The sequence below is a fragment of the Xiphophorus couchianus genome, chromosome 5 (genome assembly GCF_001444195.1).
Source record: "Xiphophorus couchianus chromosome 5, X_couchianus-1.0, whole genome shotgun sequence".
Taxonomy (NCBI): Eukaryota; Metazoa; Chordata; class Actinopteri; order Cyprinodontiformes; family Poeciliidae; genus Xiphophorus; species Xiphophorus couchianus.
Genome location: NC_040232.1, coordinates 26,342,577 through 26,361,760, shown reverse-complemented (window position 1 = coordinate 26,361,760; position 19,184 = coordinate 26,342,577). Strand labels below are relative to the sequence as shown.

The following is a 19,184-nucleotide window of genomic DNA, read 5'->3' as shown; positions in this document are numbered from 1 at the left end:
TCACTATCATAATTATTATCCCGACATGCGCAATCCGACGCACAGCGACAGAGGCGACAGGAGCGGCAACACTGGCTAATTTCCCCAGATTGCAACCCCCCTCTTTCTCACACACACACGCCAACAGCACAACACACACTTTCCAAAGCGCCGCAGACTGTTTGTGAACTTTTATTTTTTGTTTTTATTTATTTTTTTTTTTTACTTTTATTTTTTTATATATATATATATATGTATATATATATATATATATATATATATATATATATATATATATATATATCATTTAAAAACATAATAATTTTTTAAGCCGATCTTCGCTGATGCATCTGCACAGCGCGGACACAACAGCGTCAAATCAGCGCAAGCAGCACCGCCAGCACTCACGCCTGCAGCCGAAGCAGCAGCAGCAGCAGCAGCAGCATGTCCCGACGCAAGCAAGCCAAGCCGCAGCACCTCAAGTCGGACGAGGATCCCGCTCTGACCGGGGTGATCTCCGAACACGGTGAGTGGGATCCGGTCAGCTTCCGACCTCAGACGCGGTCTTTCTTTCAACTTTTCCCTCAGAGTAAAACACTTGATATTGTTGCTGTTATCATTTCTGAATTAATTTGCGTTATTCTTAAGGTTCTGGTGTGGGTTATTTATGAAATTAATCATAATAATAGTAATAATTAAAAAATAGCATATATATATAAGTTCAGTAATCCACTTGCAGGAGTTCCTCGTTTTATTCTGCGGGAAAGTTTTTGCCTTTTGATTGTCGCACAGATTGCATCATGATCGGCTGTTGGCTGACAGATGACCTTTAGGATTAACGGAACAGACGCGTGCATTAAAGCGACCTGGACGCAGTGGCGCTTCACATATTTGCAGGCTTGGCTTTTCTTTGCAGTAGGCCTTACTTCTTTAAAAAAAAAAAAAAAAAAAAAGGCCCTCTTTTTTAAAATAATAATAATAATAAATTCTGCAAATTTAAACATCTGAGCTGTATAAACTCTTACATTTACGTCGTTTTCCACTTGATTATGTCGTTACCTCCATGACTCTTCAAACACACACCGTGGGATAGTTGACAATCTTATTTCTTCCTCTCTGTCTTTGAAAATGTGGAATTACCCTTCATGTGAGGCCTCACATATAATTTGTGTTAAATGTCCTTTCAAGGGGTTTTTTTTTGGTTTTGTTTTGTGTTTTTTTGTTATTTTGTTTAGGTTTTTTTTGTTTTTTTTGTCTTATATGCTTTGTAAGAAGGGGTCAAAATGCGGGAGTCTGTTTCAGGTCAAAGCCTTGTTTTCTTTTTTTGTTTGTTTTTTGTCATGGAAATGTTTTTTTTTTTTTTTTACCCCACTCCTCCAAACCCCAAACACCCCTCACAGCCCCTCCACATAAATTTACCACACTTGATTTGTCCCCCCCCACCCCCTCCTTTTTTTTCTTCTTGCTCACAATCTCGACAACATCGCTTGACAGAGCTTGTCCTCGCCATATGGAGAGAGGGGATTATTTATCCTTCAGCCTGCGCCGCAAAAGCATCACTATATTAGAGTTAAATTCAAGTCTGGAGGCAGCTGTAGGAATTGTGCAAACAAGTGGGGGGCGGAGGGGGCATTAAAAAGAACCAAATTAACAATTTAAAAAGAAAAACGTTGGAGTGCTGAAATGATATTGGAACGTGTAGCAGCTATTTGAGAAAATGCTGAAATTTGATGCGACGTTTTCGGTCTAGGCCTTCGTATTAAGACTGTCGCAATGCAAATCTGTCACAAAGTTACGGCTTTGAAGGTAAAATTTTAAAAAAAGAGAGAAAAATCTGGTGATGTCTGCGTTTCCACTGACAAAAACACACACTTGTGCGCTCGTACACACCCCCACACACACATCTCTCTGGGCTTCTTTAGGAAAGAAATGCGTGATGTAATCTCGGGGGAGCGGCTGTCTTTGCATGTTGAATTGTGGCTGTGTGGGGTGTGTGTGTGTGTGTGTGTGTGTACGGAGACAGAGGGGGTTCACATTAATGACTCCTGGCCCTTTTGTCCAATTTGCTCATTGTTTTTTTGTTGTGTTTTTTTGGGGGGTAATTTATGGGCTGCTCACAGTCACAAAAAACACAAACACCGTCAGTGTTTGGGGGCTCAGATCGCCCCGTTTTACCCCTCCTCCCTGTTCCCCTCCTTTCACCCCCTTGAATTTTGGGCAGAGATACAGAACATCCATCAGGTTTCTCTCCTGTTGGATTTATAATGTGGAAAAAAAAAAGAGGAGGGGGGGGGGACTTCTTGTTCCTGTTGAAAATCTGCAAGGAGATGGATCTAGAAACGGGAGTAGATGACGTAAATGTAGACTTTACTACTGGATTTTTCTCAACTCAACTTGCAAATTTTTTTTTTTTTTTTACTGTATCCCGACAATGCCATTGTGCCTGAGCCTGGAAGTGGCCGTGGAATGTCCTCTTCTCATTGTTGCACCACACAGGCTGGCTTGTCCTCATGGGTGCGTGTGTGTGTGTGTGTATGTGTGTGTGTTGAGGTGGGGGGGGAGGGATGGAAACAATCCCGACCTTTTTTTTTTTTTTTTGGCACGGCGTGTCGAATCCCCGCACAGTCACTTCACCAAACCTAATAACGCCACACCGTCGTCGTGACCGGTTTTCTCCGCTCTTCCTCCTTCTTACCACCCGTCGCCACGGCGATATCGACTGCTGGCCTTTCGAAGCCTGCTCCCCGAAGTAGCTCGAAAGTTCCAATTCGAAGTTGAAATTCATATTCCTGGAAAGGGGAAATGATAAAAAGAAAACAAACCAAAAAAAAGTAAGGCGTTCATTTTGTTAAAGAAAAGAAAAGCAAAAGTTGAATAAAAACGTTGTATTTTCTCCCTAAACTTTCAAATTATCTGATGTGTTTCAGACAAAGCCTCCCCCCTTCTTCAGCTCAAACACGGTAATTGTCTTGCATCACTACAACAGGGAAAAAAAAAAAAAAAAAACATGAAAAACTGAAATAAAGTACCAGAGAGTATGTCTGCTGCCATCTCTAAGGCCTTCCGGACATTTGCCCCCACCCTTCTACCTCCTCGCCTGGGGGCTCGGTGATTGGGAGGTTGGGGGTTGGGGAGGGGGGTTGTGTATGTGTGTTAGCATGGGGAGAGGAAGGAGGGAGGGGTTGTCAGCTTAGGAGTGCTTTTACAAAGCTTGCTGACTTAACCTTTGTGTAGTCCCCTGGCCGGGCAGATCCTGCCGCTAGATGTCAAGCTCTTTGTACAATTAGAACATGCGTGATGCTGACCTTGGCAGCACAGCTCACTCGTGTCTGAGTGGGAAGCAGCAGCAGCAGCAGCACACCGTCACTCCATCTGCACTTTTACGTTCAACCTGTGTGCAGTGGTGAGAGAGTTCAGGGGGAAATGCAGGGCATGGATGAGCAAGCATAACTCGGTTGCTCTTTTACCTTTTATTTATTACTCTTTTTTTTTTTTTAGCCGCAACATTCCTGAAACCGGTGTTTGTATTAATTCAAGGCTGACATCTTCAGAGAGAGATAAATGATTCAGTCAGAACCTTCTTCTTTTGTGCTTTGTTGAAGAGTTAAAAAAAAACGAGAGAGAGAAAGAGAGAGAGAAATTATGGAGTGAGTGCTAAAACCCCTGCTGACAGTGACAACATAGTTGTTGCCCACTTCCCCTGCAGTGGGGCTTTTGTTTGCCTTTTGTTTTAATCCCTTCTCACCACTGGGTGCAGGCCTGCGGACCACCCACGTGGATGTGCCAAGGATGTCTTTTTGAGAAGGCACTCAAACAAAAAAAATAAAAAATAAATAAATAAAGATGGCTGCGTCTTAATTACTACTCGGAGCTTGAAAACGGCGCACGAGCAAGCGCGATCCGGATCGAGAGGAAGGGCCGAGGCAGGAAGACGGAAGGCGCTGTTTGACTTGACTGGAGCGTGTTTGGGAGGCTTACGGATCACCTGCTGAAGATGTTGCACTTTCTTTCCCGCCCCCCACCTCCCTGTCCTGCATGGCAAACAGTGTGGTGGGTCTGGTTGCCCTGCAGTGTCAGGTCAAATTTACTCTAACCCCCCCCCCCCCCCCCCCCCCCCCCCCTCCTCCCTCTTGTGCTTCACAGAACCTAACCCTATCCCTAACCGCTGTAAAAGGTGCAGACTTTCAATGCAAAGGAAGAGCAAACTCCAAACCAATTTTGCTTCAGCAGTTGAAGCCTGCCGCGAATATTGAGTTTAGAAAGAACATAAATTGACGAAATGTCCGTGTGCTCGCATGTCGGACCCCCTGAACCCCCCCCCTCCACGCGCAGGAGAGCCATCGTGCCGAGCGGCGCGGCCATCCGGACGGAGCGCCGTCACTGAATACTGTATTGCGAACGCTTGCACAAACAAATCGTTAATGTTTTGGCTGCACCACATCTGCAGGGGGATGACAAAAGGCCTCTGTGTGTGTGTGTGTGTGTGTGTGTTGTGTGTGTGTGGCTGTTTTTGCAGATATGACTGTACCACTCGATGACGTGCGCACATCCGGCCTCGGAGCAGGCCGAGCCTCCGCCAGGTCTGGGGGATTCACCGGGGTGTTGCCTCGCAGACACCAGTCTCCAGGAATTGTTCAATAGCCAAAGCATACACACGCATACACACACACGCACACACCCCAACACACTAAAGAAAACAAAAAAAAATATGTCAGGAAAATAATTAACGCATACGCTTTTGACACTGAGCAAAACTTCAACTAGAGAGATTCACATAATTAATTTTAAGTGGTATTGTGGACATCTCAAAGCAGAGCACTTTTCATCTTTTCTGAGTGGATTCTATAGCATACATTTATTTTTAAAAATTATTATCTGGATGATTAGAGTTCTGGGAGCAGAATTTTTTATTTTTTTTTTGTACCTTAAAAAGAACATTTACCGGAAGAAAAAAAACGTAATCACAGAATTCCAACAATGTTGGAAGCATTAAGGTCTTCTTTCTTTTTTCTGTTTTTTTTTTTTTTCTCCCAGCTGGAGAGCGAACTCACAGTGAATCATCTCTCTCTCTCTTCCTCTCTCTCAGAGTGTGAGGTTGTCCTCGGATTCTTGAAAGAAATGGATAATGTGGGAATAATTAGAGCACAGATGCTGATCATCGACGGTTTATGTAGAAAACAAGCTGGCGAATTAATGACAATACCTGATTTTTTTTTGTTTTTTTTCTAAAAAAAAGGCACACTTCGAATGTGAAAAGCTTCGCTCGTCGTTTCTGTGTCTTACTAATTGAATCTGTAAAACGAAGGAACGGGAGCGTAGTCGGCACTTGTGTTTTGTTCTTTTTTTCTTTTCTCTTTGTCGGTCCCCTTCCTGTATGTCCTTTGCAGAATTAGCATAAAAAATCTGTGAGGTTTTATGTCAAATTAGTGATTCCAGTAAAAAAAAAATAAATAAATAAAAAATAATTAAATAAATAAACAAAAGTGGACACACAGATTCAGTCCCAACAATCCCTCCATCGACTGCGTTCAGCTAAATATTTACATCTGCGTAAATGAAGACTTTTAAAGGAATGGAAAAACAGATTGGATTTTTTTTTTCCTCCTCCCACCCCACACTCTTTCTCATCCTATAGTCCTTAGAAAATCAATACACTCTTCCACACACACACACACACACACCCCCACGCGCGCACGTGTCTGCAGACGCACACCTTCGAGCTGCAAAGATGCAACAATTCTGACAGCTGCACGACGAAGTGTTTTTTTTGTTTGTTTTTTGTTTTCCTGAGCCTCCAACACGTTGTGATGTTTCCACTCGAGGTTCGGAAGTGTTCAGGTGGTTTATGGCGACGGATTGCATCGCTGTAATTAACACTGACTAATTGTTGCAGCGTTCGAACTCACACACTCAGCAGCACGCCTCTGCTTCCTGATCGTTTTTTTCATTAATTTGTCCTGTTTCTCTGAAATTTTAAACGGCGAACACACACGCGTCCTATCGAGTTTTAGCATTTAATTTAGCTGAGCATTTATTATTATTATTTTTTAAAATCTTGTTAATTATACATTCTTCCTCTAATATGAGGAATTTGTAAATTCACAATAGTGGAAATCTTTTTTTTTTTTGTCTTTTGTTTTTGGACCAACTTTAATATGAGCCAGTTTTAGATTGTCAAGTCTGTGCAAAAAAATTAAAAATAAATAAATAAAATAAATAAAAATAAAAATTCTCAGTGTATACGTATATAATTTTTTAACATGCTGATCTCCACACATATGCGCAGGGTCTGAGTACACTCTTTGTCTTTGGAAAACGTGCCAGTGTGTGTGAGTGTGTGAGGTCAGAGGCACACAAAGGCCCCCACTTGTGATTGTATGAATGAATAAAAGAGATTGACAGTAATACCATTCTAATAACTAATCAGCTCAACACAATGCCTGCTCATTTGTGTTGACCTTTCAACCCTCAATTATGGAAATGAGTTGTGCTGTCCGCTGCCGGGTTAAGGAGCTTTTTAACCCGCTGTCACGTGTCGACTGCATTTCCAGGCGCTGGCTCCTTTCTTTACTTTTATTTTTTTCCTCTTCTTGGGTTTTGTTTTTCTTTTGAAACTGAACATAATATATATACACATATATATATATATATATATATATATATATATATATATATATATATATATATATATATATATATATGTATATAATTTTTAAGGGAGATTTTGACATTCAAATCTTGCTTAAATGTACTTTGTAATACAGTACACGGTGGGAACTCTAAAATAATCGTGCACATTTAAAGTGGGCTTAGTGTTAGCTTTCTATTTTTCTTCTGCTTGGTTTTGTTTTTACCTTAATAAGAAAAATTGACTGTCACTTCTAGCAGCCAGTGACGATGACAACACAAACAAGGCTCTGTAATTGGAACCTTGCTTTATTTGTCATTTTTTAATTTTATTTTATTTTGTATTTTTATTTGAATATTTTCATTGAATAAGTCACACACAGAGCAGAAGTTGTCAAAATGGTAAAGAAAAAAAAAATTAAGCTGATTTGCATTTGACGCTTGAACGATCTTTGGGTTCAGTTTGTACCAATGACAATAAAAAACTTAGATCAGAATAACACGCGTGAGTGAACACGCGTCCTACCGAGACCGAAGACAGGCATGCAGGCCTGCGTGAGATTCTCAAAGCGTCAAAACACCACGGCTTCAGGCTGTCATGATATTTTCAGATTTGTTTAAAACAGAAATGCATGCCATAACATCACGTTTCTTTGAATCAAAGAAACAGAAAAGCAAGAAACAATATTCCTACTGCTGCTAATATAACAATTTCTCCCTAGGATGATAGTAATATCTGCTCTGTTTTATTCATAAAACTGAGCAAAATATTTTTGAATAAACACCTGCTGACTTTAGCTGCTTATTGTGCTGAATATTTTTGCCGTTTTGCTAAAAAAAAAAAAAAAAAAAAAAAGAAGAATTAGCTGTTTGTTTATAGTGAAGGTTTCTGCTGCTCGGCAGGTAAAGCTGTAGTTTTGAAACAAAGTCTCCCTAATAAGAGTGATGGGTGTTTGCTCCTCTAGTTTCTACACCACAATTTTCTGGACTAAAATATTTTCAAACTTTGCTTGTCACACTTGTAAAGGTGTTGTGGACTTATTTCGACGTAGTGATTGAGAGAGCGGAGCAACAGGTAGAGCTGGGAGGGACTCTGTGCTCCATACAGGAGGAAATTACATCCGTCACGTTCTGCTCTTTCACCTGCAAAAATATGTCTTTAGGTTTCCATCTAAAGTATCACTTTTTGTTGTTTAGATGTCTTGGTGTGTTCTGATGCTGATAATCCCTCCCCTTCGTCTTGCTTAATTTGACTTATTTGTGCACATTACACACACAGAGACACAGATGCTGTGTAACTGCACTTAAAGAAGAAAGAAAAACATAAACGTACACAAGAGGACGTTTGCCTCGGTTTTGATCAAGTGTGAACTGGATCCATGTTCAGAGCTTGTGCCGGCTTGTTTGACTCTCGAGGATTGCATGTGGAAGAGGAAGTGGCTTCCAACAACTGTGATTAAACATGTGTAACTAATCAGTGACTTTGCTGCCATGGCACAAGTATGTAATTTGTAGAGTCTAGTGTTGGGAAGAAAAAGTGAGTAGCTGAAAGGAACTGAACTGCAGCATTCTGAATATTTTAGAAGAACATTTTGTTGCACAGAATTTAAATTCCTCTGGCTGCGCTCATTTGAAATGCCCAATTTCCTTCATGTTCTTCCATTTTAAGTTAAAATAGGAGTCGATTTGTAATAACGTTTAAGCTGAAAGCTCAGACTGCCGTGCTTTTTCGGGGCTCGCGGATTATCTTTGCAGTGCTATAAAGGACTAAAGGGAAAGGCCGGAGCATTTGAAATTCAGGTGGAAATGACTGAGCTTGATAGCAGAGGGGAATCCTAATGGGGCCATCAAAGTCCTTATTTGTACCCAACAGATGAGGCAGCTGTGAATTGTATGAAATATTGGAAATCAATGGGTTCCATGGAATTTCATTAAGCGGCAGTATCCACAATTGATAGGCCCTCATAATTTGATGGATTGCACAAAGAAAATTATTAGCTGGCTCTTTGGAGAGGGTGTGAATGCACAAATCTGGGTCTTGAGAGTTGGTGAACTAGGGTAATTTGTTCAGCGTAAAAAGCAAAAAAAGAAAAAGAGAAAGAATATTGATTTTGGTTATGTTAAAAGAGAGGGGGAAAAAATCAAAGGTTAAATCTTTGCTGCTCTCTACTGCAAAATATGTGTGAATTTTTTATTGATTATTTATTCATTAATTCTTCTTTCATCCCCCTCCTCCCTTCCTCTCTACCCTCTCCCATCCCTGCAGCCCCAGGTGATGTGCTGGAGGATGCCGACAGCGGGAACGAGAGCCGCAGCGGCAGTGAAGAAACCCACGTGTGCGAGAAGTGTTGTGCCGAGTTCTTCAAGTGGTCAGACTTCTGTGAACATTTAAAGAGCTGTACAAAGAACCCCCTTGTACTCATCGTGAACGACAATGAGGACACGCCGAACCCTTCCCAGGAGTACCCTTCAGAGCCCTCACCCATCCCGAGCTGCAACAGCGAGCAAGACGACAGCGAGGACGCCAGGGAGGGGAACCAGAGTCCTGCCGGTGAGGGCGACGACATCCCAGAGACGGATCCTTTAAACGGGGTCGGTGTCCTGGAAAAGGAGGATGAGCAGATGGAGCTGGAGCTTTCTCCTGACAAAAATATAGACTCCGAAGAGAGAGACATGACATCACCCGAGCCAGATGGCTCCCTACCTCAGCTAAGCGATGTTGTCCCCTCTGCAATTACAAGCTACACCATGCCAAGCACCAATGTTACCTTGGAGACCCTGCACGGTACTCGGGTTGCAGTTGCCCAGTTTTCTCAGAGTGTAAGGGCGGCGGCGGCGGCGGCGGCGGCAGCGGGCAGTGGGGTGTCCACTATGGCTATCCCTATGATCCTGGACCAGCTTATGGCTCTCCAGCAGCAACAGATTCATCAGCTGCAGCTTATAGAACAAATAAGAAGTCAAGTGGCTCTCATGAACAGACAGTCTGCCCCACAACCTGCTCTCAGCCACCATCACAACAGTGCTGCGGGAAACCAGGGCTCTGTGTCCTCCTGTGTCCCTCCCGTTGCAAACCAACTTCATTTACATAACTTCATCACACCCCCTGTCCATCAGCTACCTGTCAGGTTGCCTGCCACTCTTAGTGCTCAAGGACCTTCATCTCTCACCTCAGCAATAGAAGGGCCTCTCTCTCAAACACCACAGAGCAGTACTTCACAGTCTAACTCCTCAGTTCCAAACACATCGTCAAACAACTCAGCGTTTCCACCACCAGGTGGTTCTGGATTGCCAGCCCTACATCCCACCTGCTCATCCACTATCTCAAATAACAACAGTAGCACTAGTAGCAGCATAACAGGAGGTGGAGGTGGCGTCAGCAGCACTTCGGCTCTTCCCAGGAACTCCACCACCCCTCCCTCGCTAAGTCACAGCAGCCTCCTGAACTCTGCCTCCAGTCTACCACTGATACCTCACAGTTCCTCGAGCAGCGTCATATTCCCCAATCCACTGGCTAGCATAGCAGCCACAGCCAATGCACTTGATCCCCTTTCTGCTCTAATGAAACACCGCAAGGGAAAGCCCCCCAATGTGTCTGTGTTTGACACCAAGCCCAGCTCCGAAGACCCCTTCTTTAAGCATAAGTGTCGGTTCTGTGCCAAGGTGTTTGGCAGCGACAGCGCCCTGCAGATCCACCTGCGCTCTCACACTGGAGAGAGGCCCTACAAATGCAATATATGTGGCAATCGTTTCTCCACCAAGGGGAATCTTAAAGTCCACTTTCAGAGGCACAAAGAAAAATACCCGCACATTCAAATGAACCCTTACCCTGTACCAGAGTACCTGGACAATGTGCCCACAAGCTCCGGTATTCCATACGGCATGTCGCTGCCTCCCGAAAAACCTGTAACCACCTGGCTCGACAGTAAACCGGTCCTCCCCACTGTCCCCACATCCATTGGCCTCCAGCTGCCTCCCACGCTTCCCAGTATGATTGGAGGTTTTACAGATTCTCCTAGCCTCACTCCACTTAATAGGTCCCCTCAGAGGCCTTCACCGCCCACAAGTGAGTGTGCATCTTTGTCCCCAAATATTGCCAATGATTCTGGCATGACCACTACTTCACCCTCCCCGAAACCTAGCATTGGGAGTGATGCACCTCCGCTCCTGAAACCTGAAGGCATTCTCTTGTCACCAAGTTGCCCTATTAGGCCAGGAGACAGCACAGCCACCACAACCACAATAAGTCAAGCGCTTCTTCCCACCACTGTCACCTCTACGACATTGTCAGGTAGTGGCCAAATCACTGAGCCTATCAGCAGTTCCAACTCCGCTTCAAATTCTGTCTCCCATCCCGTCCTTCCAATGCTTTCTGACCAGTTTAAGGCAAAGTTTCCCTTTGGAGGACTCCTAGACTCTATGCAAACCTCAGAGACGTCAAAGTTGCAGCAGCTTGTCGAGAACATTGATAAGAAGATGACCGATCCCAACCAGTGTGTCATCTGCCATCGTGTTCTAAGCTGTCAGAGTGCTCTGAAGATGCACTACCGTATCCACACTGGCGAGAGGCCTTTCAAATGCAAGATATGTGGACGTGCATTCACTACTAAGGGAAATCTAAAGACGCACTTTGGCGTGCACAGGTCGAAACCACCACTTCGAGTCCAGCACTCCTGCCCTATATGTCAGAAAAAGTTCACCAATGCTGTTGTGCTGCAACAACACATCCGCATGCACATGGGAGGGCAGATTCCCAACACCCCTGTTCCTGAAAATCTGCAGGAGATGGACATGGATGTGTCCTTCGATGAAAAGAGCCTAGACGCAATGAGTAACTACGATGACGACCTGCTGGATGAAATGGAGCAGGCTATGGATGATGACATGGACTTAAAAGACGGAGAAGTAGACCCTTCTAAGCCCTATTCACCTGGGAGCTCACCTCCAACTTCTATCATTTCTAGCATTGCTGCAATGGAAAACCAGATGAAGATGATTGACTCTACTGCCAACATAAGTCGCACATTTGGCCTGAAGACTGCACAGAATGGCAGCAGCTTTCCTGGGGAGACTGACTGCTTTACAACTGACTCCCTGACTGCTGTGGGGGATGCTGAAGGTCAGAGCTTGGGAAGTCCCGCTTTGTCAGAGTCCTCTGGCTCTATGCAGCATTTGTCCCCAGCTCACAGCCATTCTGAGAACCAGCGGTCCAAGTCCCCAGCTACACTCAATAATAACAACAGCAGCAGTGCAATGACAGCAGAGGAGGGCCAGGAGAACAATGCAGCTGGCCTGGCAACAGTGAAGTCAGAAAAATCTGAGACCCCGTCTCCCCATTCTGCTACTGAAGGGACCGGGGCCCTTGACCTGACTGCCACTCAACCTGGCAGGCACTTCATCAAGGAGGAGAGCCACTTCAACATGCTGTTTCTAAACAGAGATCGAGGTGAGTCTGAGCAAAACCTGATAGAATGTTATGTGTATGTTGTCGATTTTCTCATTCTACTAGTTATCAGAATATTGGCTTATGAAAATATGCATGTTTTGAGAGAATTATCAGACTCCTACTTCGTTAAATTACTATATGAAAATTTATTTAATCAACATTTAAAATACTACCTTTGTGTTTGTTTTTCAGGACTAAGTACTCCTAATTTAGCCAGTACGGCAACAAACATGATCAAGATGGAAATTAACGGACATGGCAAGTCCCTGAGCGACAGCGCTCACCTGCCCGTGGGCATTCAGGTTCCAGCCGCAGCACCCCCGACCACCATGAGCCCCAGCATCAACCCTATGCTGGCACCGCCGCCTCCACGTCGCACTCCTAAGCAGCACAACTGCCATTCGTGTGGGAAGAATTTTTCCTCGGCCAGCGCGCTTCAAATCCACGAGCGCACACACACGGGAGAGAAACCTTTCGCCTGCTCCATTTGTGGAAGGGCCTTCACCACAAAGGGCAATCTGAAGGTGAGACCCCAAACAAACTCTGGACACACTGGGTCGTTCTGGTTGCAGGAACACATTAGCTTCATGGAAATGATCTTGGTGAAACAGTTTATCGTATTTCTCTGGAGGAGAGTTGGTTGTTTGGATTAAAGACGAATTCCAGGATCAAACCACCAACCATCAAAGTTACTGACGACTAAACTGTTCTGTAATTTTGCCTGATGTAAGACAGTGGTGGCTGGTGTTAGCCCTCAAAGGCAGCGTCCTACGTATTTTAGGAGTTTTGACATTTCAACAAACCTTATTAAAATGGATGGCCCAAAAACAGGCATCTACTGAACTTGACGACTTGACTGTTAGGTGATTCAGCCACCTAAATCGGCTGTACTAGAGTAGAAACATGTAGAAATATTGTCCTTTCAGCACGATAGTTGGACATCACTGTTGCATTATTTTTTGGGGGGTTGATTTTGGTACGTTTCTTTAATGTAAAATTTTTTGCAATTTCTATTTCATTTTAGACCGTAGCATGTTATTCATGTGGTATTTACAGTTTTGACGTACAGAAAATGCCCAGCCGTGGTTGACCTTGTTTTGCTCGTTTTGTTGCATCCTTTAGGTTCACATGGGAACACATATGTGGAACAACGCCCCCGCTCGTCGGGGCCGACGCCTGTCGGTGGAGAACCCCATGGCCCTCCTGGGCGGCGACGCCATGAAGTTCAGCGAGATGTTTCAGAAGGATCTGGCGGCCCGGGCCATGAACGTCGACCCGGGCTTCTGGAACCAGTACGCCGCTGCCATCACCAACGGCCTGGCCATGAAGAACAATGAGATTTCTGTGATTCAGAACGGAGGCATCACCCAGCTACCCGTCAGACTCGGCGGGACGGGAATCACTTCCTTGGGAGCCATGCCTGGAGGAGGCATGGACCGTGTTCACACTGGCAGAAGCTCCCCCATCACGGGTATGGAGAAGTCTGGTCTGGAGGTTCCAGCCAGTCGACCCTTTTCCAGATATATGGAGGAGAACAAAGAGATTGGGATCAACTGAAAACTTGTCTGTATTGTAGCAGTTTGGCAAAGACTTAAAGTATGATGAGAAAATTACTGAGGAAAAAAAAAAAAACTGCTGATCCAGTCTAAACTCATGCATACTTCTGTGTGTACAGATTATTTTTTTTGTTTGGTTTTGGAATTATGGTATTTAGTATTGATTAGAGGCCTTTGCCTTTCACCCACTCCCTTCTCACTTGATATTTCGTCTATACAAAGAAAACTTTGTCTCTTGTTTGAGAATATGTCGTCTTGCAAGATATGCATGGTACTTCTTTGTTTTTATTGGTATGTTTGACTGCTTTTATGAATTCCTTTGAAAACCAGGATTCTGCCTAAGCGACAATGGGCAAAGCATCTTTTAACGGACAGAACAAAGTTCACACAGGAACAATTTTGTTTAACGACAGTCTGACGTTTGTCCAGCAGCCCCGTTAGCGGTAGCTCTTTTAAACGCAAGGGCCGAGACGAGACTGAAGAAAAGACTGAAGTGTAGTGTTTTCGTGGTCGCTTGATACAACCTTTGTTTTTGTTTTTGTTTTTTTTTTTCTCATGAACTAGAAAACTTGAAAAAATAATGTTTGAACTATTTTAATCTTTACATTTAGTCTCTCAGCATTGTCTTATAATGTTGTCCCGTGTCTTTAGTATTTATGATATTGACAAAAAAAAAAAAAGAAGAAGCGGGTATTCAAAAATATATTTAACAGCCCAAGCATTTTATTGTTTGTTTGTTTTTTTTATAAACAGCAGGCTTCACTGATGAGTATCTCTGTTAATAAAGGCAGTATGTCACTTGAGTTGACCAGCAGAGATAAAATTGTAGGTTTTATTTGGATATCTGTTGACACCATGTGTATCTTCTCACATGACAAGGAGGCAAGAGATATCCAAAGCTGCTATGACCACAACCCTGCTTTTAACCTTTGTAAAAAAAGTTTAAAAAAAAATAAAAATACGAAGGAAAAAAAAGAAGAGGTGAACCTTTTGAAGAAATATCTATGTATAGAAATACAGACAAATCTAAAACAGGTATGCATATTTTGTATCACATAAAATAGACATCATGAGTTGAGAGTTATTTGTCATGTTTGTGAATGCACTTTTTAAAAACAAGACGTTTTTGTCTGTGAGTTACCGTTAACCTTTTGACTGAGCTATCTATCACGTGCTGTTTTCATTGTTTTCAGCAAACCACTGCTCCAGCTGACTGAGTCGGTTCTCTGTTATTGCATCTGTTGCAACTCGTCAAGAGTGCAAAACTCATCGCCCAATCAACCCCCCCTACCCCCCCTCAAATAAAAAAGGAAAACAGGTGTGTGTGTGTGTGTGTGTGTGTGTGTGCGTCTGAATGGTCTCTTTCTCTCTCGTGGAATTTGTTTTCTCTTTTACTCTTCTTATTTTTTTGTTGTTGTTTCTATTAGAAATTAAAACACACAATGTAAAATATTTCTAATCACAAAACTGAAATACATTTTTTATACCTGTTATTACCAATGAGCAGCTTGTTTTGTCATTTGATTAGATTATATTAGTGCATGATTCAGTGCAGTTCAATTTTCTTACAAATTCAGCGCTAACTGCTTCATTATAACAAAGAAGATTCAAAAATAAATAACTGAATGATATTAAATTATGTTTTTATGTTTTATATTTCTAAAAGGATTTGTTTTTTTTAAAGCCCATTGAAAGTGAGCTTAATTATTTTTATTGATCAGAATTTTTAAGAGTTGGAGAGTTAAAATAAAAAGACAAATTGCTATTTATTTCGCTCTATTTCTGCATCAGTACTTTTTTAACATCGGCTCGTTTCATTACCCAGATTGAGAAAACGTGCACTCATTCGAAAGCTGTTCAGACCTTCCTGAAATGTGAAAGAATGTGTTAATATGAGACGTTATTCGTGATATTGTCAAATTAGCTTTCTTTCAAATCTAAAAATAAGCAAATAAATAAATACAATTGGACAGGTTTTATTAACCTCAATTCTAACATCACACAGAGTGCAAAAATTAACTTCCTAACCCATTTCTTTCTCAGTATTTCCATTCATTATCCGAAACAGCACATGATTGAAACGAATTTGTTGCAGCCCCAATGAAAACGTGTTGCAATCAAGCCCGACTTTAAAAGTGACTGCTGTTAGGTTTAATACAGGAGAACATTCTAGAAACAAATCAGGCTGGAGTATCATGTTGTGACTTTGTTAAACACAGTTTTCCTTTCCAAGGTAAGACGTCTGCCAAAGCTGTGGCACCGGAGCCAAAGCGTGAGACAGCGATGTGTCTGAGTAATGCCGCGCAATAACGTTACAGGGGACTCCGTGATGACACATGGCGCACACATGTGCAAACGCACATCCGCACAACTTCAGACTCTTGACACAATTCCTCCTGCTCTCACAATTACCACATATACATAAAAAAAAATCTATATATATTCTTAGAAAGGCAGGATAAAGCAATATCTCCACCACAAACAAACTGCATCCACATCAGCTGCGAGATGAAAGCTCTGCAATCGCTGAGATCAAAAGAGCGTTTGAATGCTTATCTGTGTCTAACAACTTCGTGGAGGACTTTAATGTAAGGGGCTTATCCTGAATTCCTCACAATACAAAGTCAAATTAGCTTGTCCTTACGCCCGCTCCTGCCAAGAAGAGTCATCCATCGGGGTCAGGATGAAACACTTGAGGCCCTTCGGAATGGATCGGTCCGATTTCTTCTTCAAGGACGCGCCTGAAAACAAATGCGTGTCAATGTTAAATCAGCTACACTCTAACATGGAGACCCAAATACAGTCAAGATGTGAAATAAAGACAAATATATCCCCGCCACCCCCCTTTCAGTGCAAAAATACCATTTATGACTCCTGTTGCAAAAACCCAGTCAGTCACCCCGGACATAAACCACTGCTGCCAGGCAATGACTGGTCTATCAAAGTCCAGCTTATATGGGCTTTCACCACTGAGCCAGGAGTGTTTATTTTTCTGTTATCCTCCCCCACTCCCCCCTTTCCCATTTCACTTTTACGCACATATTACTTTTCATGTTGATGGATGTGAGTTAACTCCTCAAGAGCCCTGGAGAGCTCTTTGGGGCTGATCCGGTAATGCTCGATGCTCCCTGCGTGTAGGGCCCATTGTCTGACACCGCGCTGTCAGCTGATCACCGGGAGCTTAGTCAGAGAAATCGCCGAGTAATGAAGAAATCTCACGCTGACTGTTTTTCCTCTGTTGAGACGATCGGTTTTTTTTTGCTGATATTTGTCTGGAAGCAGAACGCATTCCGCTCATGCTTTCACTCATGCGCTCGCATTTAGCAAATGATTTTGCAGACGGCCGGCACATCCGCGTATGAGGAGGCTCTTGTCTGGGACACTAAATGGTGATTCTCCTCACATTTGTATGATATTTTCAATTGCCTCTTTTTTTTTTTTTTTTTTTTTGCTTGTCCAGCTGCTTGGGTGATTTCAGCCATGTTGGCCTGCCTGCTCAGCACGGGGTTACGTGAGGTTAGACCCGGCGGTGACTATGTATGAATGTTATTTCTATAGAAAAACACTGTTATCCAGATTTTCCTTTCAGAATTTTATTATTTTTCCATTAGGCAATAGAATACAATGTAATTTAGCCCTGCAATTTTGTTTTACTAGTGAAGAACTTTTTAATAGAAACCAGACAAAGGATCAGTTGAGCTATGTCCATTTAGGAGGACTTTAACAAGTATAGTTTAAGAGTAGGTTACAAGGCTAATTATCTGAATAAACATGCTTTTGCATTTCTCTGCCTTTTTTTTTACGTTTTATAAAAAAAAAAAAAACAAAGAAAGAAAGTGTTAGCTTTCCTGTTAATTCCTCACAGAGCATATCTCTCAACCGTTTCTTCTTTCAGCTGCACTTGTTTGTGTTGGCTACCTGCTCCAAGTGAACGTGTGTGACATTTGGGCAAAGCGCAGTGTGAACAGACAGGCCATCATTGGGACGGGGGCTGTCGGCTGTTTGTTTAATGCCCTGCCCACTGTGAAAGTCTCCCTGAAACAGGCGCAGTAAATATCCCCATTGATCCAGAGGCAGGGGGCCCTGCGATGATGTAGTGGTGAAGAGTCTCGGGAGTAAATCTAACCGACAGTAATCCAATCCCATTCTCAAGGCTGTGGGATTGGAGATAGGTGCTTTAAATCCAAAAGTGTGCCTTGTTTTTTTTTCTTCTTTTCTTTCCTCTTTGCCTTCATATTGCACTGCTCTTCTGCTTTCGTTGCTCCGGCGCCTCTTGTTCTTTCACTTCCACGTCTCGGTCGTGGAGTCAATCCGCAGCGCGCCGAGGTGCTCCGCTGGCTTCCCTTTATATTTGCTCGAAGTCCGAGCTGCCTTAATGACGGACGCCACACATTTGGACTCTTGGTCATTCGGCTGTCAAATTCCCTCCCACACACCTCTCCCGCTGTCGCTTGTCTAAAGCATGGGCATCCGCCTGAAGTGCAAACTCAACGTTAAGAGAGTGTGAAAGGTGTGGGTGCGTGTGCGTGCGTGGGTGTGTGTCTGTATGATAACAGTCCTCTGGTAATCAGTGTTTTCTGTGGACGGTTCTAAAACCCCACTAAGGCCGGAATTTCCCCCTTTGATGGTCAAAATCTGCCCCGGCTAGCGCTCGACTGGCTGCTCGCTCTGCTGCTCCTCCAAGTGTACGTTTTCAAGTGAGGCTTTCAAGATGACAAAGTTATGCACTCCCGATACCCTGAAGGAAAAAAAAGAAAAAGAAGAAGAAGCATTGTGTGGTTACCAATTCAAATTCTTTCCTGTATGGGTTGTTAAGAGTTGCTGAGGCGTAGTACACTTTAGCCTAGCTGGCATTTGAAACATTAACCTTTCACTATAGTAAGTGATAAACAATTCAGTGTGGCACGTCAGAAGGCCGCCTGCGGTCGCACTTCACATTTTACATGCTTTCCTGAACGCAATCAGTAATAGTTAGTGATCGCCGGTCCTGAACGGCACTGGAGACGTTTGAGGCCATTAGGAAGGAGGAAGACGGGAAGCCAAGAAAGAAAACATTGTCAATAACTCAAATGATAAAAAGTGCGTCACTGAAGGCTTATAGGAAGCCATCATCTTATCTACAGTAGTTATCATTTCCACCATATTCCTAGTTGTGTGGCTGTAGAACTGACTGAAGGTTCTCCACTAAGACAAAAGTGGAGTGATTTGTTTTATTGTCGAATTGTATGTAGATAGCAGTTTCTCAGGTAGCTTAAGCACCATTTCATCCTCATTTTTGTCAGTTTTGTTGTTCTTAAGCTTCGGCACTTCCTGTGTTTGCAGTTTTACCTAGGAGCGTGTTGTCTACGTGCACCCAAAGTGAAACAGGATTGTTCCTGCGATCGGCGGCTCGGTTTCCCTACGTTTTCGACAGGTGAGGAAACCAAGATGAATAAAACTGAAAAAGATCACCGGATTAACGCTTGTTCATTTCACTTCTTCCTCGACACGGAGACTGCTGAGCATACCGTACCCGACCCGGCTCCGACCAACGGCCAGAGAAAAAAACACGGAGGAAAACATTGTCAGCACTGCTGGGA

General features: G+C 43.2%; 1 protein-coding gene across 2 annotated transcripts; it reads left to right on the top strand.

Moving 5' to 3' along the window:
• Nucleotides 1-256: 256 nt before the first annotated feature.
• On the top strand, nt 257-14,611 carry sall3a (spalt-like transcription factor 3a). Of its 2 annotated transcripts, XM_028018567.1 has the most exons (4): nt 257-505; nt 8,873-12,049; nt 12,242-12,573; nt 13,172-14,611. In XM_028018567.1, the coding sequence occupies exons 1-4, from the start codon at nt 424-426 to the stop codon at nt 13,604-13,606; spliced, it is 4,026 nt and encodes a 1,341-aa protein (XP_027874368.1). In that variant the 5' UTR covers nt 257-423; the 3' UTR covers nt 13,607-14,611. The 2 variants fall into 2 exon arrangements, with proteins under 2 accessions (XP_027874368.1, XP_027874367.1); XM_028018566.1 differs by lacking the exon at nt 257-505 and having other exon boundaries at nt 6,706-12,049.
• The last annotated feature ends 4,573 nt before the right edge of the window (nt 14,612-19,184 follow it).